Source organism: Taeniopygia guttata, chromosome 3 (genome assembly GCF_048771995.1).
Source record: "Taeniopygia guttata chromosome 3, bTaeGut7.mat, whole genome shotgun sequence".
Lineage (NCBI taxonomy): Eukaryota > Metazoa > Chordata > Aves > Passeriformes > Estrildidae > Taeniopygia > Taeniopygia guttata.
The window spans coordinates 56,684,613-56,709,045 of record NC_133027.1 but is presented as its reverse complement, the minus strand read 5'-3'; the positions used below and the strand labels follow the sequence as shown (position 1 = coordinate 56,709,045).

The following is a 24,433-nucleotide window of genomic DNA, read 5'->3' as shown; positions in this document are numbered from 1 at the left end:
TGGAGGGGCACAAGAAGGTGTGAAGGGACACAGACAGGACAGCTGACCCCAACTGCCCAAAGGGGTATCCTGTACCATATGGCATCATGCCTGGTACATAAACTGGGGGGAAAGATTGGCAGGGGCTGCTGCTCAGGGACTGGCTGGGCATCTACTGGTTGGTGAGTGGTAAGCAATTGCACCGTGCATCACTTGTTTAGTATATTTTTTTATTATTGTTATTATTTTCTTCCTTTTTACTCTTATTAAACTGTCTTTATCTCAACCCACAAGTTTTCTCACTTTTACTCTCCCACATTCTGCTGGCAGGGGACTGAGTGAGCAGCTGAGTGATGTCTAGTCATCATCTGAGTTTAAACCACAACATGAATGTGTCACATGGGCTATAGGAACAGGATTTATGTCCTCAGACACATCTTCCACACTGAGCATGCTGTAGATATCTGCACCAAGCATCTGCTAGCTGAGGCACAGAATTTAAAGGAGTGTTTTCCTTCTTCATCCTGCACATGTATCCTGTTTGTTCCTGTTCCCACCATTGTTTTTCCTGTGTAAAGCACACCTGGAGAAGCCAGCTCCAGGCAGGCATGTCTCAGTTCCCTAGGATGGAGGAATTAAATAACTCAGAGCTACTGAAAGCACTGTCCTACAATGCTATCACCCTATTTCTGATGTTGCAGCAGAGAATTAAACCTACAGGAGCACACTGTTCTCACAGAGCCTGCCTTACTGCTTCCCTGACCTGCTGAATTCTCCCGGTCAGCCCTAGAGCTGCCATCCCTCTGGATGGATTGGTCATCCACATTGGCCATCTGGAGGGTCCTAAAGCATAGCAAACCACTTCTCCCACCCAACCTTTTCTGCTTTCACCTCTCCTCTTTGCCCATGCAGCAATTATAGTGGTAAATACTGGAGAGCTCATCTACTTCAATAATAGATGAGTGCTGCTTGAGGCACTGAGAATCTCTTCAAACACTTTGGGGGTTCCCAAGATGTCTCCAAGCCACTTTCACTTGGTACAATTTAGCTTCATGTTGGTCTCATGGCACTGCAATTTCATTTTAAGCTGGGAATTTTTTTTTACACTGGGACTTTTCTACAAAAACGATAAACATGACTGCACAAACCACACATTGAACTTTGGAATCCATACTGTTTGACTAGTTTTGAAATTTTACAAAATAATGATCCTTACAACATCCAAGGGCTGCCTCCACTCTGTTACAAAGTCCCAGTGGGTTCCAGAGGATTTCTAAGGCCAGTACCTTGTAGTTTCTTTCTCAAAGATTCTCATTGCCATGCTCCAGCTCGTGCTTTCTCTGAGGGTGGCCAGATTTCACCGCTCATGGACAGCACAAGGAAAGTTCATATGAAAAGACAAAGCCAGAAATATTCTACTGAGCCTAAGACACAGCATTTCTTTCAGGACTTAAACCTAATTCCCCATCATTCTGCAAATACGCCTGAAAAGGCATTGCACAAAAAATGAGACTGCATTGCAGCAAAAGATGCCTTTTGCTCTTTAAACAATCCCTCTTCAACAACACGTATTCTCATCTGTGCATTTTTAATAGAAGCATAATTTTTGTCATATGTTGTAATGAATAGCATACAGCTAAATGGTGCGTGTAAGACTGTAATTCCATCTGGGAGTTTGTTGACATTGATAAACCGCTTGGGTTTTGCTTTTGTGGTTCATGCCATTACAGCAGCTCAACAGGATTACAATCCTGTTAGGTATAGCTGGTTGTAGGCATTATACCATATGATAATGATTGTTTCATTAAAGAAAGTACTTAAAAATTCAGTTGAAAATTCTCATCAACATTCTGATAATATGGTATTAAAAAATATGTTTATGTTATTACCTGAGTTGCTGGTCTAGCCTAGTTTTTTTTAAGATTCCTCATCTCAGGCAATGAAAATACTTTAGTTGGATTTAATTATAGCTATGCTGCGGGACCGAAGCATTTCCCTTACAATTTTGTGGCATCACTACTTTTATAGGATATGAAAGCCAGAACATTGCATTGCCAATGAAGAAAAGTGAACCAGACAAGTCTAGTAATTTCATAGTCTAAACTGAGTCAAACAGATACAAATAGGGAAAACTGCTGGTTTACATTTTTTTTCTATAATTCCCAGTCACTAGCAGTGGTAGCAGTGGCAGTGCTAAGGGTGGTTTTAAAACCCTGTGGACATTTTCCTTCAATTCTATTGTAATTAATAGATCAGCCAATCCATGCATGCATTTCCCTGAAAATGAAGCTTATGTTAAAACACATTTCCCTCTTGTCCGCAAGTAAATGCATTAAACCTATGTGAAAGGGAGCTTTAATTCTTCTGCATTTTACTCCAAGTGTGTCTGGATCACCATGGGTTTTAAACATTTCAATCATGCAGCCTGTTTCTAGCATGGCTTCACTCTGCTAATTGGCATTTAGTTCACAATTAAATAACTGTACTTAATTACTTCCTTCAGCAAAGCCCAGATGTTCTAGGCTGGATGGAAGGGAAATATTTCTGATATGAACTCTTCCACTTATACAAACCACTGGAATGGCCAACACAGCCTGATAGATTACTGGAGGCACTGTCACCTCTGATGTCCTGCTGCTTCTGTCCATTGTTCTCTGTAGAAAGGCTATTATCTGTAATACCCCCTGCACTAGATTCTCAGATTTCACTTTTTGCATCAAGCACCACCAGCAGGAAAATCTCAGGGATGGGTCACAGTAGCCCATAGACCCAGGGCAAACAGGACAGAAAGCAGCTGCATTTATTGGACTAGGTGAACTTTAAAAGTCCCAACACAAACTACTCTGTAATTCTTCCCCTTCCTACTGCTGGCTTTACTATTAGCTGCTGCTCACTCAGCACCCACACATCGGCCTCAGGTGCCTTGCTGCTGCTCCCAGACATCCATACAGGATCATCCTGGGAGCATCCTGTTCACACACAGGAACTCTTGAACACTGGAAGAGAGTAGATGCACTCACCCCATCTCCAGTCAGCAAAATGAGGGAAAGAAACTAGGGGATAAAACTGCCCAAAGAATCAGTGGAAATTATTCTGCTGAAACCTGCATACTGGATCATTGTCTGGAGGCTCTGCAGGTGATGAGAAGCTTCCAGGCAGAGGAAGTGTTTACAAAGCATTTGCTTTAAAAGCCAAGCTACTGTTTAAAGTGTAAGGACATCCAGGGGTCCATTTGCCTGTTTATCCCCATTTCATGCAGTTTCAGACTCCACTACTGTTGTTTCTTACTCAACAGCGACACACTACAGACTAGGAAAACTGAAGTTTCACCTTCAAAATAATGGCACTTCCACCCTGTGGCTAGAACCTTCTCCATAGTACAAAATTTTTGCAGACATAGCTTTCACAACAAACTCTGTGGAGATGTGGTGCATACTGGCAAGAGAAGTTTGCTAGGAATGTCTAAACCAGCTACCCACATGACAGAAATTAAACCTCTCGACAGAGCTTTTAGCTTCTATAAGAACATAGACCAGAACTGATGGTTTAATTAAGGCATGTTTCCTTTCTTCTCTTCTGATACTCTGAGCTGACAAGGCTGCATATGCAAAATGTTTGAATCAGACAAACTTACTTCTGGGGAAGCCACACAATGGCCAGCAAATGGTTCCAGCATTGATGGGGAAATGGAGGGGGCTGAAGCAATAGAGCTGTGACATGTGGTGAAGCAGCCTTCTCCTGGATCCTGGGCAACACCCAACAGTGACACACAAATCTATGGGGTGGGATTTAGGGTTGCAGGTTGCTCCCACAGAAGTTCTCTGGAGATAAGGTGGAAGGAAACAGAAGTAAACAGAAGGCAACCACCAATGAATCTAGTTTTGCAGTGATTTAAGATGCCTAAATCCTTTCACTCAACATGTGGACTAAATTCTCATTAGTCTTAAAATACAACTATGATCAGAAAAGCTTAATATATGATTCCTTCCCACCAGGCTCTGTCTTTCTCATCCAGATATATCTCCACATTTGGCCAAACAATACAGATTTTTCCTCTGTTAACAGTCTACAATTAACAATTCCTGTGAGGGCAAGATAGAAAGGGAGGAAGGCTTGAAGGGCCAGTCTCTATCCCCTTTTGCACATCATTAACAACACTGTTAGTGCAATAATGAAGTCATCTTCATTATAAATGCAACAGAAAAAAAAAAACCAAAATGTGATTCAAGGTGGGATCAGTGAATGACACCATCAGTTTTTAAAAATAATATTTAAAGTAGGCAAATTTGATCTGAAACCATTGAAAGAAAAATATGGGAGACCATAATATGGGGTCATTTTACAGTATCTCTTTTGTAAATGTAAAGGCACTTTGCCCTAGGTTAGGATAGGATAGAGTTAATTTTCTTCTCAGTAGCTAGTAGGGCGCTGTGCCTTGGATTCAGGATGAGAACAATGTTGGTAACATACTGATGTTTGAGTTGTTGCTGTGCAGTGCTCACTTCAAGTCAGGGAGCAGCTGTGGGGCAACTGGAGTTAACCCATGACACACATTAATGGAAGTTACACTATATACACATGTAAAGAGTGAAAATTAGTGCATGTAAGTTATGATACTGTTTTCTAATGAGTACTGAAAAATTCCTGGAAAAACATTTGATAACTATTTAATGTTTTATAATACTTTCAGCTGAGTGATTTCTTGCTCTAAGGGGAAACATGGCCCTGCACTTAATTTCACTGGGTTTGAAGAAAATGCTATAGAGAAGGTATTTGGTATTTGTTTATGAAGCTTAGTTTTATCCTAGGATGAGGACCCCTCATCATTTTTACAATAGCTGAACCAGGAATGTGCCAGACATTATTGGTCACAACACTATGGGTAATGCAGCTACTAATAATTTATTTAAATAATCCAGAAAAAATTAATCAGGAAGCAGAAAGCTAAGCCTGAGTAACTCAGATTCTAGGGCAGGATAGTACATCTATCAGAATTTTTAGGCAATTTACAGCTTGATCTTCCAAGAACAATTAGAAGGTGGTATCCTGTGGAAGGAGTACAGCCATTCAGCAAACCCCCTTTAGCTCCTTCCTCCTTCCGTCCTTCATGATCAGAGCTGCATCTTCCCCATACAGTGCTGATCTTGGCACTGACCGAGAAGGAAGAGTTTAAAGCTTATCTGTTTCACATTTTGTAGAGTCACTTTGTTTCCAACATTTTGTGAAAGCAAAATTTTATGTCTTTCTTAGGTTAGACACCCATGTGGTTTTGCCCATATTATATATTGCTATGGCTAGATACAATGCCAAGTCCCAGCATCTGGTTTGTACAAAGGATGTGTATGTGATTCTGATTCCTTATTTTGAAGGAGGGAAGAAATATGTGTCTCTATGTCTTTCCAAGTCATTTAGAGGGAAGGAAACACCTTAACTATAACTTTTAAAAACATGCTATTCTGAATAAACATGCTATGGAGAAGATGGCAAGGATCTTCTCTTGTGTTAGATGTTTCTTTTACAAATAATTTTATTTCTAGGACTTCATACTCTCCAGACCTGATTTAACAGTTTCCACATCAACTTCCACTGAAGCAATAAGAACAAAGGGCCAAAGTGTGAACTTCCTAGTTCTTCCTTTAAAAGTAGGGGCAGCTGCAGCGTATTCACATTTACTGACATTTATTAAGCTGACTTTCAGCATTGCCAACCAGCCACATGGATTTGCAGTCTCATGGACTGCAATTTGAGTTTGGGATATATTCAGCTTGCACACTGAGCGCAGAACTGAAGCTTTGGATAGTTTTTAGGTGGCTGTGCTAAGGGCAAAGCAGCCATTTGGTACTGTGTACACATCTTTTTTAAGCACTGACCTTGCCTTTGATTTCCTTCCAATGCCTTCCCCCACATATAGCTCACTAACCAAGCACAATACACTTCTTTCTATGTGGCAATTCCTGAGGTTTTGTTCTTGGTTTGTTGGGTCTTTTGGAGTTTTTGTTTTTTGGAAGGGAGATTCTCCCTATTCTTACCAAACTTGGAGAATAGACAAATACTAGTGGCTGCTAGTCAGATTCCAGCAGCCAAAACCGTGGAGCGTGGAAACAAATCAGGCTTTTCCTGTAAAATCTTAAGTCAGGCCTACTTATCTGGAGTTCTCTGACTTAGCACTGACCTGAGGTGTCTTTGTGCACAGCACCATGAGGGTCCATGCACCAGAGGTATGCAGGCACCTGGACCAGTCTTCAAAAGCTCCCCATGCAGTTCTGAAGAAGTAGATGCTTCATTTCACTCATCATTTAAATATCTGCTTTAAGATGAGATGAAGTGACCCCATTTGTGTTTTCCACTGGCCATAAGGAGAGTCAGGGGGTGCTCACTGTACCTTGTAGATACATAGGTTTGGTAAACCAGCCTTGAAGTCATAAACAGAGACACCAAGGGAGAGATGAGGGACCTTACCAGAAGACACTCAATAGCCTTCCTGGTATTTTGTCCCATGAACTGCTTCTACATCTTACTTCAGAGAGTTATTGAAAAACAAATGCAAACAAAGACTCAAGAAATTACTTGGACATAAAGGACCAAACTTCTTTCTCCCCATTCCTAGTCCAGGATTGTACACACTAAACTACAAATATCTGTGCTACGCCTTCTTCTTGCTTCAAGATTTCAACCTTTACACTGCACAGGTCCAGCTTCAGCAGGACTGGGGAGACACAATCTACACAGATGGACAGAAAAGGCTGGATTAGTTCAGAATATAAACCAGTTAAAATCACTATTTCAGAAACTTTCTAACACAGGAAAAAATATAGAATGGATATTTATTTGCCGGAATAAAAATATACCAAATTAAAGTACTGTACTGCACATTTAAAGTATTTAAGTACTTCAGATTTTTAAGCACAAGGGAGTGTGAAACTCTGACATCATTATCATTATAGTCAAGAAAGAAGTGAGTAGAGATGCAAGTACATTTCCTTCTTGTGAGAGGGAAACACATGTATGCACGTCTGCACTCATATGTGTGCAAAAACATGCAGTGGGGACGTTAGGAAAGAAAGCAATTTCATTTTTCTAGACTCACCAGGAAAAAAGAAAAATAGATTATGGTGTATTTAAAAAAAAAATTAAAAGCTGTAAAATAACAATGGAGAAATTTCTTCTTTGCATCAGCACAGATTTCTGAAGGCTAACTATAGCCTATAGTTTATAATATGATGAATTTGTAAATGTTCTAATGAGTAAAACAAATAATGTTATCTTAATTTAATGGAAAAAAATTAAGCTACAGTTAAAAGCAAATATTAACTGCTTGATGCAAATGGCAGCAGTTGTCATTACTTTATGCATACATCAAATTAGGTCATATTTAAAGCTTTAAGGATTTGTTTGTGTTTCTTATAGTCTTCCTGATTGCCTTAAAACATTAAGACGATTCTACCATATTCTTCTAAATATGGGAAGTTTACTTGGAAATTTTTATTTATTTTTTTCAGTTCACCATATTTTCTTGAGAGAATTGTTTTAACATTGCCTTTATGGGTGAGCTGTTCCAAGGTCAATGTGGCACATCAAAATTTTCTTGAGAGAACCTGTTGAATTTCTTTGTGACTTTTCTCCCAGGGCCCAAAACTTTAAAAATCATGTTCTTTTCTTCCCTGAGGCAATTTTCCAGCAATGAGAGCTACTGGGCTTCTCTGCAATTTAGTCAAAGCTTCTTCAAGGCATTTTTTTTCCCTGTGTTCTTTTATGAGTTTTCTCATAGCTACCCAAATAATTTTCAAAAAGTTTCAGCACAGTTTCACTAGTGACTGCTCAACAACTATCAGTGAGTGGACTTTAGGTTTTCCAAGCCTTTCAGATGGTGCAAACTGCCTTCAGATCCAGGAATTATTACAGTCAGAAAAAAATGTCTCTTGGAAATGGAGGATGTGAGAGACCACAGGGCTTCCTACAGGCACCAGGGAGACATTGCATGGATAAACTTTTGTAGGTCTGAAGAAAATTAATTCATGATCCAGTTATAAATTAGATCACCATCTACATAAACCTGCTTCAGGAAACCAGGGTTGCTACATGCTGACACTCTCCCAAACCCAAACACTGCAGTAGTCATACCACAGCCAGGAATCTCTTGTTGGAACATCATATGACTATCAAAGGCAAAGTCATTTGGAGGTAAATTTATCAAATATTCTGATTAAATTAAACTTCTGCTCTATTATTAGCAGTAGATGGTGACTTTGTGTACAAATTTTGGATCCATGATACATAGATCTAACACAACATGGTCTGTGTCCTAAAGCTATGTAGAAGAAACACAACACAGAAATAAAAAGCCACACTACCCTCACTCTTTGTAGCTGGCAATTTGAGGGACAGATTTTCTCTACACTTCATAGCAGTCACTGGCAAATCTGGGAAACTATTCCAGACCGGTGTCCTAGCCGTAAAATCATGCTTGCTCTCCTGACGTAGAAAGAAACAGGAACATGCCAGAGATGCAAAGCAAATGCCAAGTTGTAGAATGGGCCCCTGAAGTATTTTTCTCCCTGGAGAGAGATTAAAGCCTTGCAGTACTTATAAACACCTGCCTAATGATGACAGAATTGAATTTATTGCTTCTTGCAGCAAAAATGCCTCAGAAATAAGATACTAGATGCCCTATTGAGATCATCCAAAACAGCATGTGTTGTAGTTATCACAAACTTCAGGTGATAGCCCGAAACATCTGCAGCACATGTACAATTTGGTGAACACTAAGGCGCAGCTTGTACCCTGGACCCTCCAGAGATTGTAAGGTAGCTGAGACATGATAAGACTTGAAAGAACACCTCACTTCATGATCCTCCATCACTATCCCTGCACAGCAGCTCCAGTGGAAGCACTGCCAGATGCCTAAGCTGTGCACCTTCTTCTTCAGCTTATCACACTCTTAGGTTAGTGAAAACACATTTCTGAGGCTGGGATTTGTTCTGTGTTAAGATCACTGTTTGAACAGTGATCTTAACACAGAACTGGTGCATCTTTTCCTTTGGGAATCAACTGTTCTCCAAAAGTACTTATGCCACAAAGTATTTCTAAAAGAAGACTGAGCTTCAAAAATGTTATTCAAATGCAAGATTTTAAACAAACCTTTCTAATCCCTCTTGACACATCTACAAGGTCAAAAACCAAAGCTGTGCCATAACCAGCATCCATAAGTATAAGTAATATCATGCCTATACAAAAAAATTTTCCATCTCTACCATGTATAAAATTGATATGAGTAAAGGCAATGTCCATTAAACTAAATTTGACAGTGATGTTAAAGGTGAGGAACTATAATTTATATATTGCCTGTAACACGGTCAAATTCCTGGTAGAAATGGCAAAACAATCTAAACCACAGCTGCCTAATATTGTTGGATTTCTTTTCTCTTATAAAAAAAAAATCATTACTTTTTATTGATAGAAGATGTAAACAAAATGGTCCCTTTTGACTGGAGAGATTTAATCATGCAGGTTGAGGAGGAACCTATTTGCAGGTCATAAATTAGGTGAAAAATATCTATGTTTATTTATTTTCATTTCTTCTCCTCTGGACAAAAATCCCTATTTTATTATCTGGAACAACTGGCAAATATTTTAAAATATTGTCCTTACAAATTCAGCTTCATTCCTCAGATGTCAGGCCAACAACAGCTAAAAGAAAAAAAAACAAATAAATTCTTGCCCTGTTCACCCTTTCACCACCTTCACAATTCTGTTCCTCTCAGGAAAACTTAAGAGAACTGGTGAACATTGCAGTGTGCCAGAGAAGTCAGTGCACACAGGCTATTTTAGATCAAAGGGAGAAATGCCTTCTGAAGTGCCAAGAGCTTCCTTGCTATTAGGCCCAAAAAAAAGTGCCAGTTCATCTTTTGTGATGGATTAAATATTATGAAGAGAGAATGTATCTAATAAGGGCAGACCTGGGTGACTAAAGACATTATGGGCTGGACAAATACAGCTTTCAACTCCTTTTGGAAATAGCCCATCCTTATGCACAAAGGCAACATACTTGGAGGTGACATACATATAGAGCACATGCCAGCTTCAGCCCTGGACTAATTTCAGCCAGCAGACAAGTAGATCCAAGAGCGATGTAATTCCCAGGATGACATTGTCACAGAGGTGCATCCACTGCAAAACCAGAGCAAGCTCAGAAAGAAATAAGCTCAAGGACATTTTAATACAATTTCCCACAAGTAAAGATAAAAAGCTAACTGGATAGGTATATTCATGGTTCTCATATTCCCAACTCAAGTGTTAACAAAAAAAGATTTTTACTTCTTTCACTTCTAAGCCACCCTCAGTCTGCTAGTCTTCACCTTCAAGCTGGCTGCTAATCAGCCAGACTCCTAAAAAGCCTTGCTTCTTGACTACCAAAGGATTATAGCAGCTACCTCCTCTTGACTTGCTTTCTCTGCAAGTGCTGATTTCTTTTGTACCTTTTTTAGTCTGTGACCTTGAAACAAGAGACTATAGGCAGCAGTTTGAGCTCTTTTAGCACTCCAAGGGCATGCCTATCTAATCTTTTTCTATCAGAAATACCCCAGGTGGTGAGACCAATGTCCATCACCCAGGCTTCTGTCCCCCACAGTGGCTGTGGCAGAGGTGGCTTAAGGAGAGCACATGAAAAAAAAACACTATCTGAAATTTAATCCTCATGCTCCTGCATCCTGTTGTTAGATTTCAGGTGTTAGTGGGAATATTACTGCCTTCCCAATAGGATCTGGTTTGCACCTTTTATCCATTAATTTGTCTAATCTATTTTGAAACTCTTGATGTGTTCTGACTTCACACTTTCTTGCAGCAGCCAGTTTGAGAAGTTTATTACAGGCTTTGAAGAAAGGCACTTTTAAAAACCTGTTTTAAATTACATCTGATCAGTTTCAATACATGTTCTCTGATCCAGTACTGTAGAATTTGGTAAACAAGTTTAGCACTCATCCTCTGTGCTGCCTTCTTGATGCCATAAATCGGCTTCACCCCTCTTCAGCTTTCTCACCAAACTGAAGTGAAACCATAAGCCTGCTATTACTTTTTTTGCAGTAAATTTAGACATCCTTTTCCTTTTTTTTTTTTTTTTTTGAGAAAAAAATATGCCCTTCTTGAGATGCAGAGACCAATTGCAGGTGATATGCAAGGTGTGGAGGCACAAAGATTTTCTACATTGTCAAAATGTACTCTTTAGTCTTGTTCACAGTACCATTAAATTAACTCCAAACAAGAGGCTAGATCACAAAACCAGACAGGGTAATGCCATGCAGAGATGCTTGCTTAAGCCCTGGTAGATTTACAACTACACAAAGGCAGTGTGCAAACTCCTCTTAGATTTGGTAGCAGCTTGTCCATCTAGGATGCCTACAATCACAGCACATCAGGTAAGGCAGGCAGGCCAACAGCCCTCCTGTGCATTTGAAATGTCTTCAGAACAGTACTTCTCTTTTTGGGAGCCTTCTCCTCTCTCCCCAAGCTCCGTATCCAACATGAACAACATCTGCAGTCTATGTACAAGAGAGTTAATAATTACAAAAAAAAAAAAAAAATCACAGACGAGCAAATTCTCCACAATTTAAGACTTGTTTTCAGTCACGAAGAAACTTTCCCAGCATCCCATCTGAAGGGCAAGGCATAGCTGTTATGAAATAGTGCAGGATGGAAAGCATGAACAACTTCCTCTTCATCCAGGGCTGCATGTCTTCTCCCTCCCTATGCATGCCACTGATGCACCTCAGAAAATATTTATGAGTTCTCATTCAAATACTTCAGCTGATAAATTTAATATCATATTCCCTGGGGTAGGCAAAAAATAAAATATTGTGTTGGCCTTCGCACATGTGGATATTATATTACTTTACAATGAAACCCAGCAAGCTGCACATTACAGTTTTTACCACAATCTCCTTGGTAGGAATGTTTCAAATACATTGCATATGTGTGAATACAATATAAGCATACTGAAATGCTTTGAACACTGTAATACATCAGACACTTGAGTCAGGGAGGGGAAAAAAAAAAAAAAAAGCCTTCACCTATCTTGGCTCTTATCTCAAGTCTATGCTGCTCCTTTACGTGTTTGACAATGATGTTCTTTGGTCTGATGGATGGCGCTACTTACAAAATAAGAAGTGAACTTCCAAACAACCGGATCCTTGACTACATCCCCCGGACCTGCTAGCTTGTTCGTTAAGTATCTCTGTGAAGGAAAGCAGACGAGAGCGCTTGCCCTGTGTGGTACGGCTCCCACAAAAACGGATTAAAGGTGTCGCAGCTGAACAACAAAGTGCTTGGCTTTGGCAAACACATTTCTACACACCGTAAAAGCCCCAACACCTGACGTGCTGGTGCTTTACAAGGCTGCAATGCTGGAAAGTAGGCATAGAAGCCGCCAGCATTCAAAGGCATTAAAGAGTCACATTGCCCGTTCGCTTCCCGCGCTGCCAGCCCGCCGGGATCACCGCGGCCGGCACCTGCTCCGCGGCCGGGCTCGGCTGCCACCTCCCGCCTGGAGCCGGGAAGCGCCCGGGAGCCGGGAGCGTGCCCGACCCCGCTCGCCAGCCCGCCCCGGCACCGGGACAAGCACAACGGGCTTTGGGGTCCCCGTCCTCCCAAACGGGTCTAGTTCCCCATGCTACACTTTGGGAAATTAGAACTTATTAGCTACAGGCACCCATCCACGCAGACCTCCCAATCTGAGACTCTTCTAAACTCTGTTTTTCAAGAATAAAGCACACTTGGTAGCTTTCTATGCATAGAAAGAAGTGAAAACTAGAAAATGCTCATATGTGTGGGCATTATTCATTCCTAAAGAGCAAAGCACTAGCAAGCTGGCACATCCAAGGAATGAAAACACACGGTCAATGAACATTTCCAAGTGACTTACCAACCTCCACACAGGAGCTTGGTGACACAAATATTCATCACCATTTTTAACCATAAAACCACAGTCTTCATTTTGGTTTGTTGGGCTGGTTTTGAGTGGGGGTTGGTTGTTTTGTAGTATATTTGGTTTTCTTGTTTGGTTTATTTTATAAACTGCAGATTTCACCCCAGCAGAATCTTGGCTCATTCTTAGACTCTGCTGGTTTGCCTTCAAATTTCCTGAGACAACTGTAGAAAAAATAGCATATGACTGAATGTTTAACTAAATCATACATGCCAAGAGACTTGAACAGGATGGTACACACAGCCTTTTTTTTCCATCTAAAACTATCTTGAGCTTTGTTACCTACCTTTAAAATGGCACACCCATGTGTCTGCATGGATGCAATTTTGTTCTTCCACTCTTCTGTCCCTTGACAGTCGTTCTCCCTAAACTTTGCCACTCATTTTATGTTTGGTTTCTTGTTTTTTTTTTTTTTGGCAGGAAATCAAGGGTGAGAGAGGGTCACCTCAAGGCTCATGGCCAGATTGTCTCTGTCTCATTGACTTAGCCTCTTGCAATTGTTGCTCTGCCTCTGCCTGCCACTAACCGTGTTGACCAGTTTGCCATTTCTCTTCTTAATATAAGAAAAATCACTCAAAAATCATGTTCAAACAGCAGCTTTAGGAGTATTTTCACACAATAACAAGTAAAAGAGGCACATATATTTCCAATAACTTTAATTTGAAAAGGACATGTATATGGTCTTGGAAGGTCAGCTAGAATGATGATGCTGTTCACAATGATCAAGAAAGGATCAAGACATACTAGTTTTAAAAGAAAGTGTAAAAGCTGTTGTGGTGAAAAACAAATGGTAGATAACCACGAGGGAAGTCAGAACAAGCTGAGTTTTCTATTTGGAGGGATAGAAGTCAGCCTCTGCAGAAACAGGATTTGAATTTACATGTTTTTTCAAGTACAGTAGCTTGCTAAATTCTGTGCTTGTAAAGGTACTTCTTGTACACGTGCTGACAAACATTCTATTTTGCTGCTCTGAAAACAGCAAAGTTAAAGGGTCATACTTGAATTTTGTCCATTAAAATAAATGGATGAAAAGGAATATATACCATAGCTCTATTGACATATGAACACTTTTATATATATGGATATCTAAGGGTGTTTCATTTTTTTGGTGGAGGGGTTCTACAAAACATGACCTCAATTCCCTTAAACACATAGTCTTAAAACTAGAAACCTTTTGGGTTTTTCCTCCATTTGCCTTCCTAAACCTGTCCTAAGCATCTGTATTATGTTATCCAACACACCGGCTGCTAACAATACAATCAATACAAAAGGTTACTTAGGGGTCATGGATTTTTTTCTGTCCTCAAAATACAAAGCTTATTTTAACAGGGATCTGATCACTTTCACTGTAGAAAATGTCTTAGAATGACTCAGGTGAGAAGGAAAAATAAAGCATACTCGAAGAACTTTTTTTTTTTTTTTTCAATTTGGAAACAGGTAATTTAATAAACAATTTTCTGCACATCCACATAAAATACATTTTTTTAAGTTTCACAACTTGATTGTAAATTTTATAGGGCAGGAACTTGGCATGCCAGGAACTGACATAAATGCTTTTTTCATCACTTCTGGAAAACAGTATCTGTCTGCTTACACATGAGTATATTTTAGAACATCAACATACTAACACTACTGTTCTGCTACAAAGTGTAAAACCTACCTTACCTTAGACCTTTTAGTCAGACTAAAGATGAACAGATTCCTGACTATGACTGAGCTATAGGACAATCTAGGTTGATTTGTACCTAAACATTGTCTCCCTTGTAGATATATTTTTATATAACTCTGTTTTGTGCCTATTAATATTTCAGCAGTATGAAATCTTATGTATCAATTTTTTTAAACAAAACAAATTGTGCTTGGATTGTAATTTTTTTAAATTAATTTTTTAAAAGCATACTTTCTACTTGAAGCAGCCCCATTTCCTATAATATCATGTTGCTCAGAGGTCTCAGTGAAAATATTTTAAATACTTTTACTTACAAACTATAACCCCCCCGCCCTTTATGAATTGGAGAGGAGGGTAAAAGTTCCTTAAGACAAAGTAATTTTCAGATTAGTATCCATTAGTTCTATAATATGACCTGGACGCTTTCAGAATCAAAAGAAGGAAGCATGGTAACAAATATGAAAGCTCAGATATTTGTATACTGATTTATTTCTGTAAAAGATTGTATCATAATTTAGCATAGATCAAGTACATGAAGCAGTTGATGTGCACTTAGGGGTTTTTGTGGTGGACTTTCATACAAAAATAATGCCAGTGCACCAAGAAATTTTGAATGCATGTGGGATCATTACATCTGCTCAATTTATTAGAGAGACTCTCAAAACAAACATTTGTTTGTTGACCAATGCCTGAAAAAATTGTGTATTTACCTAAATGTCTGAAACTATTGAAAACAATTTATCATTACTTCTGTTTTCCTTAAGGCTTAAAAATACAAACCACATCTGTGCTCACCTAACGTCTGCTATCTGGTTCAATGGTCTTGATGCCTAAGATTTTTAGCTTTTTCTATTTTTCTTCTATTTGTAGCTTTGCAGATTGCTAATGCATGGCTGTAGCTCCTAGTAATTTTCCTGTCCTCTTTCCCTACATTTAGGAACAATAAACTAACCTCCTAAACACATTCCTAAAATATTGTTTCATCTTATTCCAAGAAGAGAACCAACTACAAGGATGTTCTGTTACACAACCAGAATCTGGACTAGAGGTAAGAGAACTGGGGCAAAGAAGCCCCTGGGCTGCTTCCAGAGGGGCAGTACCCTGGGAAATATTACCTAACCAACCAACTTTTTAACTGGACAATATGTGATAGGTATACTAATCAAATAACCTTAGAAAAATTGTAGAATTACTGTGCTATGTTCAGTTTTTGCTATATGGTGTACCTGAAAACTTTAAAGCAAAGGTTTACTTTTATGTTATCACCCTAACGCTGCTAGGGAAGTTCTGTTCTATTTTCCAGGCAACAGTGTAACGCAAATTACAAATCTTACTAAGGGTTCACACCCCAAACATATAATCTCCAAGAGATCTTCAAGGCTGACAAGATATATGTTCAGAATTCTTTCACATCCTTGGATGAGACCTTTGCAAAGTCTTCAGGAAAGGGAGCAGGTTTCCGGGACAATGCCTGCACCAGCTCCAGGAACACAGACACCCGAGGAACACTGGATTGCAGCTAGCATAGCCAGGCTTTTCAAAATAAACAAGGAACAAAATCAGACAGGTAGAGGCAATTCTTAACCAGAAATCTTATTAAATAGAAAATATTGGGGCCTATGCCTAATTTTTTACAGGTTATTTTGTGGCTTAGACTAGTTCTCACCCTTCATAAAGTGCATTAAATAAGACAGAACATCTCTTCTCTTGGCAATGCAGGCAAACAATTCTCCCCAAATTAATAGCTGAAGCCCACAAAAGTGCTTGTGCAGCAGGTTTGCTGCTAACAAGCCCTGATGCCCCGACACTTGTGCTACTGCAAAGCACACTAGCACACTACAATGTGATCCTGCTGAGTGAGCTGTCCTAAAACAAAATTACCTTCAAGTAAGCTCTTAGGCTCACACATCAGAAGCATACAAACCCCCTTCTAACAAGCAGCAGAGGAGCTGTGCCACTAGCCCAGACTCCAAGGGCCTGAAACAGTGAAATGTGCACTGTCATGGGAAACAAAGGTCAGGTATAACCAATTCTCCTACAGGAGCTGCAGTCAGGCCCATGACTCCATCAAAGCAGGAACTTTGCAAATGTGGTGGCATTACTGTTGTCCAGATACCAGAGCTTTTGTGACCTACAGCAAAATACAGACAAACAGTAGCCGTCCAGATGACACACCAGTGGTTCTAAAAGAAAATTACCTTAACTGGTTTCAAGACTTTTTGTTTAAGTATCATTAAGGATGTTCTCCAATGCACTCTGGAGGTCTGTTCTTAACACATTCACAATGACTTACCAGAATTTCTTCAAAGCACTTCATTAGCTTTCTACTTCATGGTGAAACATATTTGAGGCCTGTAAACACCTACCCTTCCACACAAAATCACCCAAACATGCTATTTCAGTTCAGAAAAAAAAAATCTAAAGCCACAAAACATGCATCATTGAGTAAACCATTCTGTGCTATCCCTGTTTCAAACGGAAAACATGCAAGACATTAAATTTGATGAATAGAGGAAAAGTCAGGGTCAGTCCTGGAACACTAACTCTGAAGTCTTTGATTTCCATTCCCATGTTTAGTGCTAACCACATGCATTCTGGAGGCCAGTAATGTACCCCTTTAGTCAGGGAGGCTGCAACCTCAAGTAGAATCCGGAAGCCTACTCCTTCAAAACCTTATCTGAAATCCTGCAGGATAGAGCAAATTCAATCCATCTTCTACAGTTAAGCAAAAAATATCCTTTTTTAAGCATGAAGATACTGGCTCTCTTTAGTCTACAAAAGACAGGCCTCAGAGAAGCACTTACTAAATGATGCAGTATGAAGGACTAACAGTCACTTCTTTGCCTCAGTCAATTTAGAAAAATAAATCAAACTCTTACTAAATATCAAGGTGAATCAAAAGCCTTGGGTGGAATTTGGATCTCAGGAAATTTTTGAAAATAAACCAAAACCTAGGGATAACCTTAAGTAAAAAGCATAAAGCAAACTTATTTAACTTCTCCAATGCTTACTATACATAGGCTCATAGGTCACTTCTTATGTTTCATGTCCTGGAAAAGCCCTTATTTCACACCAAAGCATTTCGATAAGAAAATTTAGATTTCAACCTAATTCCTTATTTCAAAAAACATTTAGGAAGTGTTGATTCTATTCCAATGAAAATGAAAAGGAAAGATGGCATGGAAAGATGTCATTCCCTAGTATTAATATTCATTGCTATGTAAAATGTTACGGTTACACTAAAAGAAACATTCAAACTTGCTTCTCGCTTGTAAACAGCTCCCCTTACTTGAATCCTTTCACAGCAGTTAAGAGGAAATGTAGTAACCCAGCTACTGCTAATTCAGTTGCCATTCTACTGATATAAATCAAGCGTAAAAAAAATTGACGTTATTTTTCTCGCAGAGAGTTAAAACATGTTAAATGAGTATTTTGTAAACCTAGTTTGTGTGAGCTGGACTCTTCTCAACTTGGTTGCAGGCTTAACACACACAAATTAAAACCATGGAATATATTATGTTGGAAAAGATCATGGAGTCCAACCGCAAACCAAACACTGCCAAGCCCACCACTAAACCATGTTCTTAAGTGTCACATCTACAGGTGTTTTAACTGCCTCCAGGACTGCTGATTCCACCATTTCCCTGGGCAGCTTGATCCAATGCCTGACTGTATTTCCTAATACCCAGTCTGAAACTCATCAGTTCATTTTCTCTTAACCTGTAACTTGCTCCTCCAGACAAGAGACCTCCACCCCATTACAACCTTCTCTCAGATGGCTGTAGAGTGGCATAGTCTCCCACAAGCTTCCTCCAGGCTAAATAACCCACTTTCTAACTGGCTCCAGACTCTTCACAAGATTTGCCATCCTCCTTTGGACAAAGCTTAAGGTCTGCTTTCGGAGAACATGCTTTAGTTTAGCAAAAGGATACAGACCACACAGATTTAAGCAGGTGACTTCAAGTACACCTGAAAATGTTACTATAGAAACCTTTACTACAACCCAAGTCACTCAACTCTAGCTACTCAAAGTAGCAGACAGGGCCAAAATGACAAGACCATTTAAGAGCCTACAAACCCTAGTGAAAACTTAAGAGCCTGAACACAGATAAACATTCCCATCAGGAATTCCCACCACCACAGCCACAGGTGCTCATCCCCACATATTCACATTCATATCTTACACATCAGCATAATCAGCAACTCCCTATGACTCACTCCACTCAAGAGCTACTTGGCACAAAATTTAAGACACATAAAACAACTTGCAGGAGGGTAAAAAAATCACACCAGTCGGAATCCCTGGCTTCCAAAAAACAGATGAAAACACAAGTTCTGAACCAAGTTATCAAAAACTACAGAAACCAAAACACTGGGCAAGTTAGGAGTTTAACACTGCCTGATCTGAACAAGTGAGAATTTAACTACTTGGCTACCCTACCTACTGAGAACTACAAAATCAGATCTACAGGTGCATGACAATACTAGTTAGAAGATGCTATCACCCACAATTTCAGGCAGACAAACAAAACACATTGCGTCCATTAACTTCCCTGGATAAATCAGGAAAGCATTCATAGAAATCCTGCAACATCTCTGAAGAACCGGGAAACAGTAAAGACTGTTCTCATTTGGCCCAGCAAAAGGACCCAAACTTTTATCACAGAGGCACTAATGCTTAGGTAAGTTACTCACAATCCTAGAAATACAGACCAAAGCACTACCAAGCAAGGATAGCATTTAACTGTCTGCATTATTGCAACTTGAATCTGTGCCATGTTCTAGCTGGTAACTTCTGGGGTAGAAACAGAAAACAGAATTACCCTAAAACAGGAATGGTGGCAGGGATCCCCATTATCTTTTTAGCAAACTGACACAGTTAGAATACTGATAAATTACACCAACATTTGAAAAGTTTTTTGCATCTTCTGATGCTGTCCTTTACAACTCAAAAGAACTGCTCCAGACACCAAATCATATATCACACATACACTAGACTGGTTCAAAATTTATTTGTCATTCATTTCTTGCACTTGAAGTACTCTTCGATGACATCTTTGGCCTGAGATTCCTTGCCATAGTCCTGTAACACAAAATGACACATTATTAACATAAATACAGACCCTCCTAAATATTACAAACTGTTTTCACAAGGACAAATGGATTCTGACACTTTTTCCACAACAAATTCCTAAAGTTCCACAGAAATAAGCTCAAGCAATTTGCCATTTCCCCCCCTCTTCTTTAATAAGACTATTCTAATAAAGTACTGCTCTATTTCATTCAAATGTAACACCCATTGACAGGAATGCAAACAAAATCTTTTCTGCTTAAAGAAACTCAAGTAAAGCATGTGAAAAACGAGCGTAACTATGAAAATGCATGCAGAAGGCACTAGTCTTCATTATGAAGATGTAGCCATTTCTTGGGACCTCAGAGACCACAAAGTCTTCAAGGCTCGTACTGTGGCTTTACTTTGCCAGTGTTATTGTGAAACAAGCTCCGCAAAACATTTTCAAGTTGAGCGGACACACTGAACTGGCTCTTCTGTCTAAAGCAAAGCTTCCTATCTTCTATGTAGGCCTTTCCTTTTAATGATTACTGACAGGTAGGCATAGATACTTTGAGGATACAATCATTAACTCACAAAATGTACATGAGTAAATAAAACATGACAGGGACTATGAAACTGGAAAGCAGCTTCTATTCACTATTAACAATTTAATACTATTCAAAAAAACTAGGAGCTGTATTTAACGGTTCCTTATCTAAAGCAACATTTGCTTTACTACTTATTTTCAGAAGTCAAAAAATAAGACATAATTAGCAATCTTACTTTGACAACCACACAACTGCAGCCCACCACTTTGCGAGGTTTTCCTTCTCTGTCGATCTTGCAGAGACCCACCCATTCGCCCAGCTTCTTGTTGTCATCAACCTGTGCAGAGCACCACATGGCATTAGAGCTTGCCACTTCTGGCACAGCTGGCTCAGCCCAGAAGCTGCTGTACTGTCAGAAGCATTGGGTAACGGATGGCTGCTTTCCTCACAGGCATCAGCAGAGGGAGCCAAAGTATCATCATCGTACAGCTTGAGCCTCCCTACAGTCACTGCAATGTTTCTCCCACCTTCCACTCCCAGCAATAATTTTAGTTCTTATTATACAGGACACCAGAATTTACTTTAACTGTGCAAAATAGCCAATCCACATCCCTTGCCATTTACACACACAGCTCTTGTACTCTGGAAAAATGGCAATCATGCAGAACAATCTGCTGCTAAGGGAAGTTTTGCTTAAGTAAGCCATACACAAAATTATAGTAAGGTTCTAAAGCTTCAGCTCTCTACATGCTGTAACAAAGAGCATAACTGCTCCAAACTTTTGTCTCAAGTTGACACTCACCTTTATTAAGTTGATCTGATGTTCTGCACAGAGTGCTTCAACTAATTTTACATATGTGGGCTCATCACAGTTTGAGGCCAGAACACAGAGATGGGCTTGGCGTCTAAAAAAAAAGATAACTAACAGATGTTACTTGAGGCATTAATTAAAATTTCTTGATAAACAAAACCAAAAATAATTGCATTTAACACATGCATTTCTAGAGAACCACTTCCTAAGTTTAAACTTTTGGTTATGAGACACCATAAGCTTTTGAAATACTAAATATACTTTTGATGTAATTTGTAATTTTTAATGTTTTTCATATATACATTACAGGCTATTTATACGTTTTAAGCTTTATCCTCAGTCTATTCTTGTTTTGAAAGCTTCTAAAAATCCCACTAAATAAATTCTCAGCTACTGGAAAAAAGTCTGATGACTGGATAAACACATGGTCTTCTATAGAACTGTCACTGTTACAAAGGGACCTAAGTTACAAGTCACTTTTTCTTATTTACCACAGATTACAGTAATTTAACATTAGAATTTTAATTACTAAAAGCTTAAATTTCCTCATCAAGGTGTTTAAAGTTCTTCAGAACAATCTTTTCTACTTACGTTCAGAGAAGCTGTAATGACAGGGCCTCAATTCTAATTAGGATCTTTGTATACTGTGGTACAATGTTAAGATACCAAAGGGACACCTGACAACAGAGAGAGCTGAGTAGGTCTTCTATACTTAACCTAATGAATTGTGACCTCTGCAAACAAAGTCAGTTTTCCCTAAAAAGACCTTCTTCATCAGAATGCCAGACTGCCAGAAACCTTTCCAAGCAAGAACCATCGCACACAGATGTGTACAAACCTCACACACACATCATCTGAACACACAGCTTACAAAGCAGTAGCTGCACTCAGAAGAACTCACACAATGTGGCTGTCATTCACCTACGTTGCATTTCTCTGCCCTTGTTTTAGTTCCTTGCCCCAGAGGTTTCTGCGTACAGGTTTGTCAGGCAGCAGCTGTCACTCACAGGACGAGTGAAGGAATATCCGACTGAGAAGTCATCACCCAAACACTGTAGCTTTCTATTTAAGCAGATTTTCCTTGCAAGGCAAGTAATGGATTTGCATATAAACACACACATACAGTATGTGTATACGTATATACATACTGTATATACACTTTGCCCTAGAAAGGCCATAACTGACTATCCAATGACTGTCATTTAAGTTCAATGCTGTTATGACATTGCACCTTGACAATTTACTTACTGTTGCAAATACAAAGACAGCAGAAAAAGTATAAGAAAGCTATGACTTAAAGCTTTTTCATAAAAACGAAATTAACTCTTCCAGGAGAAGTCCGAAATACATATTGACCGGATTAAAATCTTCAAAATTTGTGAGAATATTTTCTTCTTAAAACATAATGTTCTTGAGAGCCAGATTTTTATAGCCACATACAGGAGGCTCCATTCAATTTTCTTCACAAAACCCACACAAACACACGATGGCACTGGGGCCACAGAATAACAGAACCTAATACACCAGATGCTGCCGTTCTTCATTCATCAAGTTTGGCTTCTGTATTTTAACCCAAACCAGAAGTTACAAAACACAAAAATTACTGGCAGAAAAATATTATCTTGTTAAAGTTTTAAACTGAACACCTGAACAAAATGGCCACTGCAGGTGCTCAGCACACCTCATCACAAGGTCTCACCCAGTTTTACTATTCACAGTAGAGAAACTGGTGACGCCACACTTACTTGTCCAAGGCTTTGGCTGCTTCACGGATACCGCGAGCAAGGCCATCGTGGATAAGTGCGGTCTTCAGCACTTCTTGCAGAGCGGTGTTAACATCCATTACACCTCCAGCAGTAATGCTAAAGAGAAAACATAAAATGTTCTGATCGTGGCAATAACTTTTAACTAAAACCAAAAGCTCCCCGTTCACCTGCAAGCATCCGGCCGTTAAAAAGTACAGAAAAAAAAAGCGAGTTAAAGCACTATACCGAATAAAGAACAGACGAAGGATGAACTTGAAAGAAGCTAAGGCATGAAGTCTTCCTGGCGAGCCACCGGGCCATGCTGCCTCCACGCTCCTTTAGGGAGGAGGACGCCATGCGCACAGCGGCCCTGCCAGGCGGACCCCGCGCCCATCTCCCGGCCTGCGGCCCGCAGCAGCCCGCAGCAGCACCGCGCCGGGGCCCGCACGCCCGGCACGGCCAGAGCTCCCGAGCCTGCCGCGCAGCGGAGCGACCCGGCCCCTCCGCCCGCCGCCCCCGGCCCCGCTCACCCTTCCTCGGCCATGGCGCTCTCGGTGGGTGCGGTCCCCGCCTGGGTTCCTACTGCAAATACAGACACAGGCCGCCCCGGTGAGCGGCGCCGGCCGCCCCGGGGCCCCCGCCCGGCCCGCTCCCGCCACGATGCCCCGCGGGCCGGGGGGATCCCGCCCGGCCGGGCCCGCCGCCGCCGCGGACACTCACCCGGCCCCGCCGCGCGCCGCTGCACAGAGAGGGGGCGGCGCCGCCGCCGCGCGCTCTTATAGCGCCACAGGACCCCGGCCTGTGCGCGCGCGCTGGGGCTGTCCTTCGCGGTGCCTGAGCTTCGGCTTGCCCGTCTCGTGTCCGCGGCAGAGGGAGATTTGTGCACGTTTGAAAGCAGGAGCTGCGAAGTGGTTTGAAACAGAATTGAAAGGATGAAACGCAGTAGCTGTAGGCAATCACTGCAAATTGGCAATTGCTGTTATTGCTGTACGCAATAACTGCAAATGCTCTATCGGAGACACCTCTGCTGTTACCAATGGCTGACCCCAGCAGTCACAGCAGAGGCCCTTCCTCAATGAGGGTTAAATAAAGCCTCACAAAAAACTCGGTTTGCTCTTTTCCAGGGAACGAACGGTGCAAATTTAGTCTCCAAAGGAAAGCTATCACCCAAGAGGTTCCATAAAAAGGAACATTGTTCTTTTTAAAAACCACTTTTAAGTGCTTAAAGTCTCCATTTGATTTGGGGGAGCAGCCTCTGGGGGGAAAACCAACAGTGACAGCTGGGCAGGAGTCGTGTAGGGGTGGATCACCAGCCAGGGGTCACCTGGGCTGCTTCCCTAGGGCAGGACGTGCACCTGGTGCTGCCAAAGCGGTCACTGGGCTCACTGGCACCGTCCCTGTGTCGCTGTGGCCAAGAAATGGAGAACATGGAGAAAACACCCTAATTCCCCTCTCTGCCAGCAGGTCACAACACTGAGCTGTAGATTGGAAACCTCGTGAGTGGGGCTGCTCACCCCTGTTCCTGTCACACATGCACAGGTGATTCAGCTGATGGCAAGTGCAGCCCAGGCACCACACTGCAATGTGTTCCTTGCTCGGGTGCTGTCAGTCTGACACAGGCTTTGTACATTCCAGCTGCTTCAGCCAGCTTG

The 24,433-nt window shown here is 40.7% G+C and overlaps 1 protein-coding gene and 3 non-coding genes across 5 annotated transcripts; all 4 read right to left on the bottom strand.

The window, feature by feature from the left end:
* Positions 1 to 19,617: 19,617 nt before the first annotated feature.
* Positions 19,618 to 23,616, bottom strand: RPS12 (ribosomal protein S12). Of its 2 annotated transcripts, XM_002191674.7 has the most exons (6): positions 23,502 to 23,605; positions 23,312 to 23,363; positions 22,782 to 22,898; positions 21,028 to 21,130; positions 20,461 to 20,562; positions 19,618 to 19,707 (listed from the first exon to the last, which is right to left on the bottom strand). In XM_002191674.7, exons 2-6 carry the CDS (start codon positions 23,323 to 23,325, stop codon positions 19,645 to 19,647), a joined length of 399 nt encoding a protein of 132 aa, XP_002191710.3. In that variant the 5' UTR covers positions 23,326 to 23,363; positions 23,502 to 23,605; the 3' UTR covers positions 19,618 to 19,644. The 2 variants fall into 2 exon arrangements, with proteins under 2 accessions (XP_002191710.3, XP_030123807.1); XM_030267947.4 differs by lacking the exon at positions 23,312 to 23,363 and having other exon boundaries at positions 23,502 to 23,616.
* On the bottom strand, positions 20,035 to 20,169 carry LOC115494757 (small nucleolar RNA SNORA33). The gene has a single exon (XR_003959819.2). It is a non-coding gene; the product is annotated as a small nucleolar RNA SNORA33 (small nucleolar RNA).
* On the bottom strand, positions 20,629 to 20,715 carry LOC115494758 (small nucleolar RNA SNORD100). Its single transcript, XR_003959820.1, has one exon. It is a non-coding gene; the product is annotated as a small nucleolar RNA SNORD100 (small nucleolar RNA).
* LOC140683850 (small nucleolar RNA SNORD101) lies at positions 22,017 to 22,087 on the bottom strand. Its single transcript, XR_012055404.1, has one exon. It is a non-coding gene; the product is annotated as a small nucleolar RNA SNORD101 (small nucleolar RNA).
* Positions 23,617 to 24,433: the final 817 nt, after the last annotated feature.

Bases quoted from the DNA above. Each gene is read 5' to 3' on its own strand.
- RPS12 (XM_002191674.7), bottom strand. The intron at 20,563-21,027 runs GTGAGTGTCAAC...TGCTCTGCACAG, and splicing joins ATCAGATCAACTTAATAAAG to GTTGATGACAACAAGAAGCT. The intron at 19,708-20,460 runs GTAAGATTGCTA...TTTGTGTTACAG, and splicing joins GCAGTTGTGTGGTTGTCAAA to GACTATGGCAAGGAATCTCA.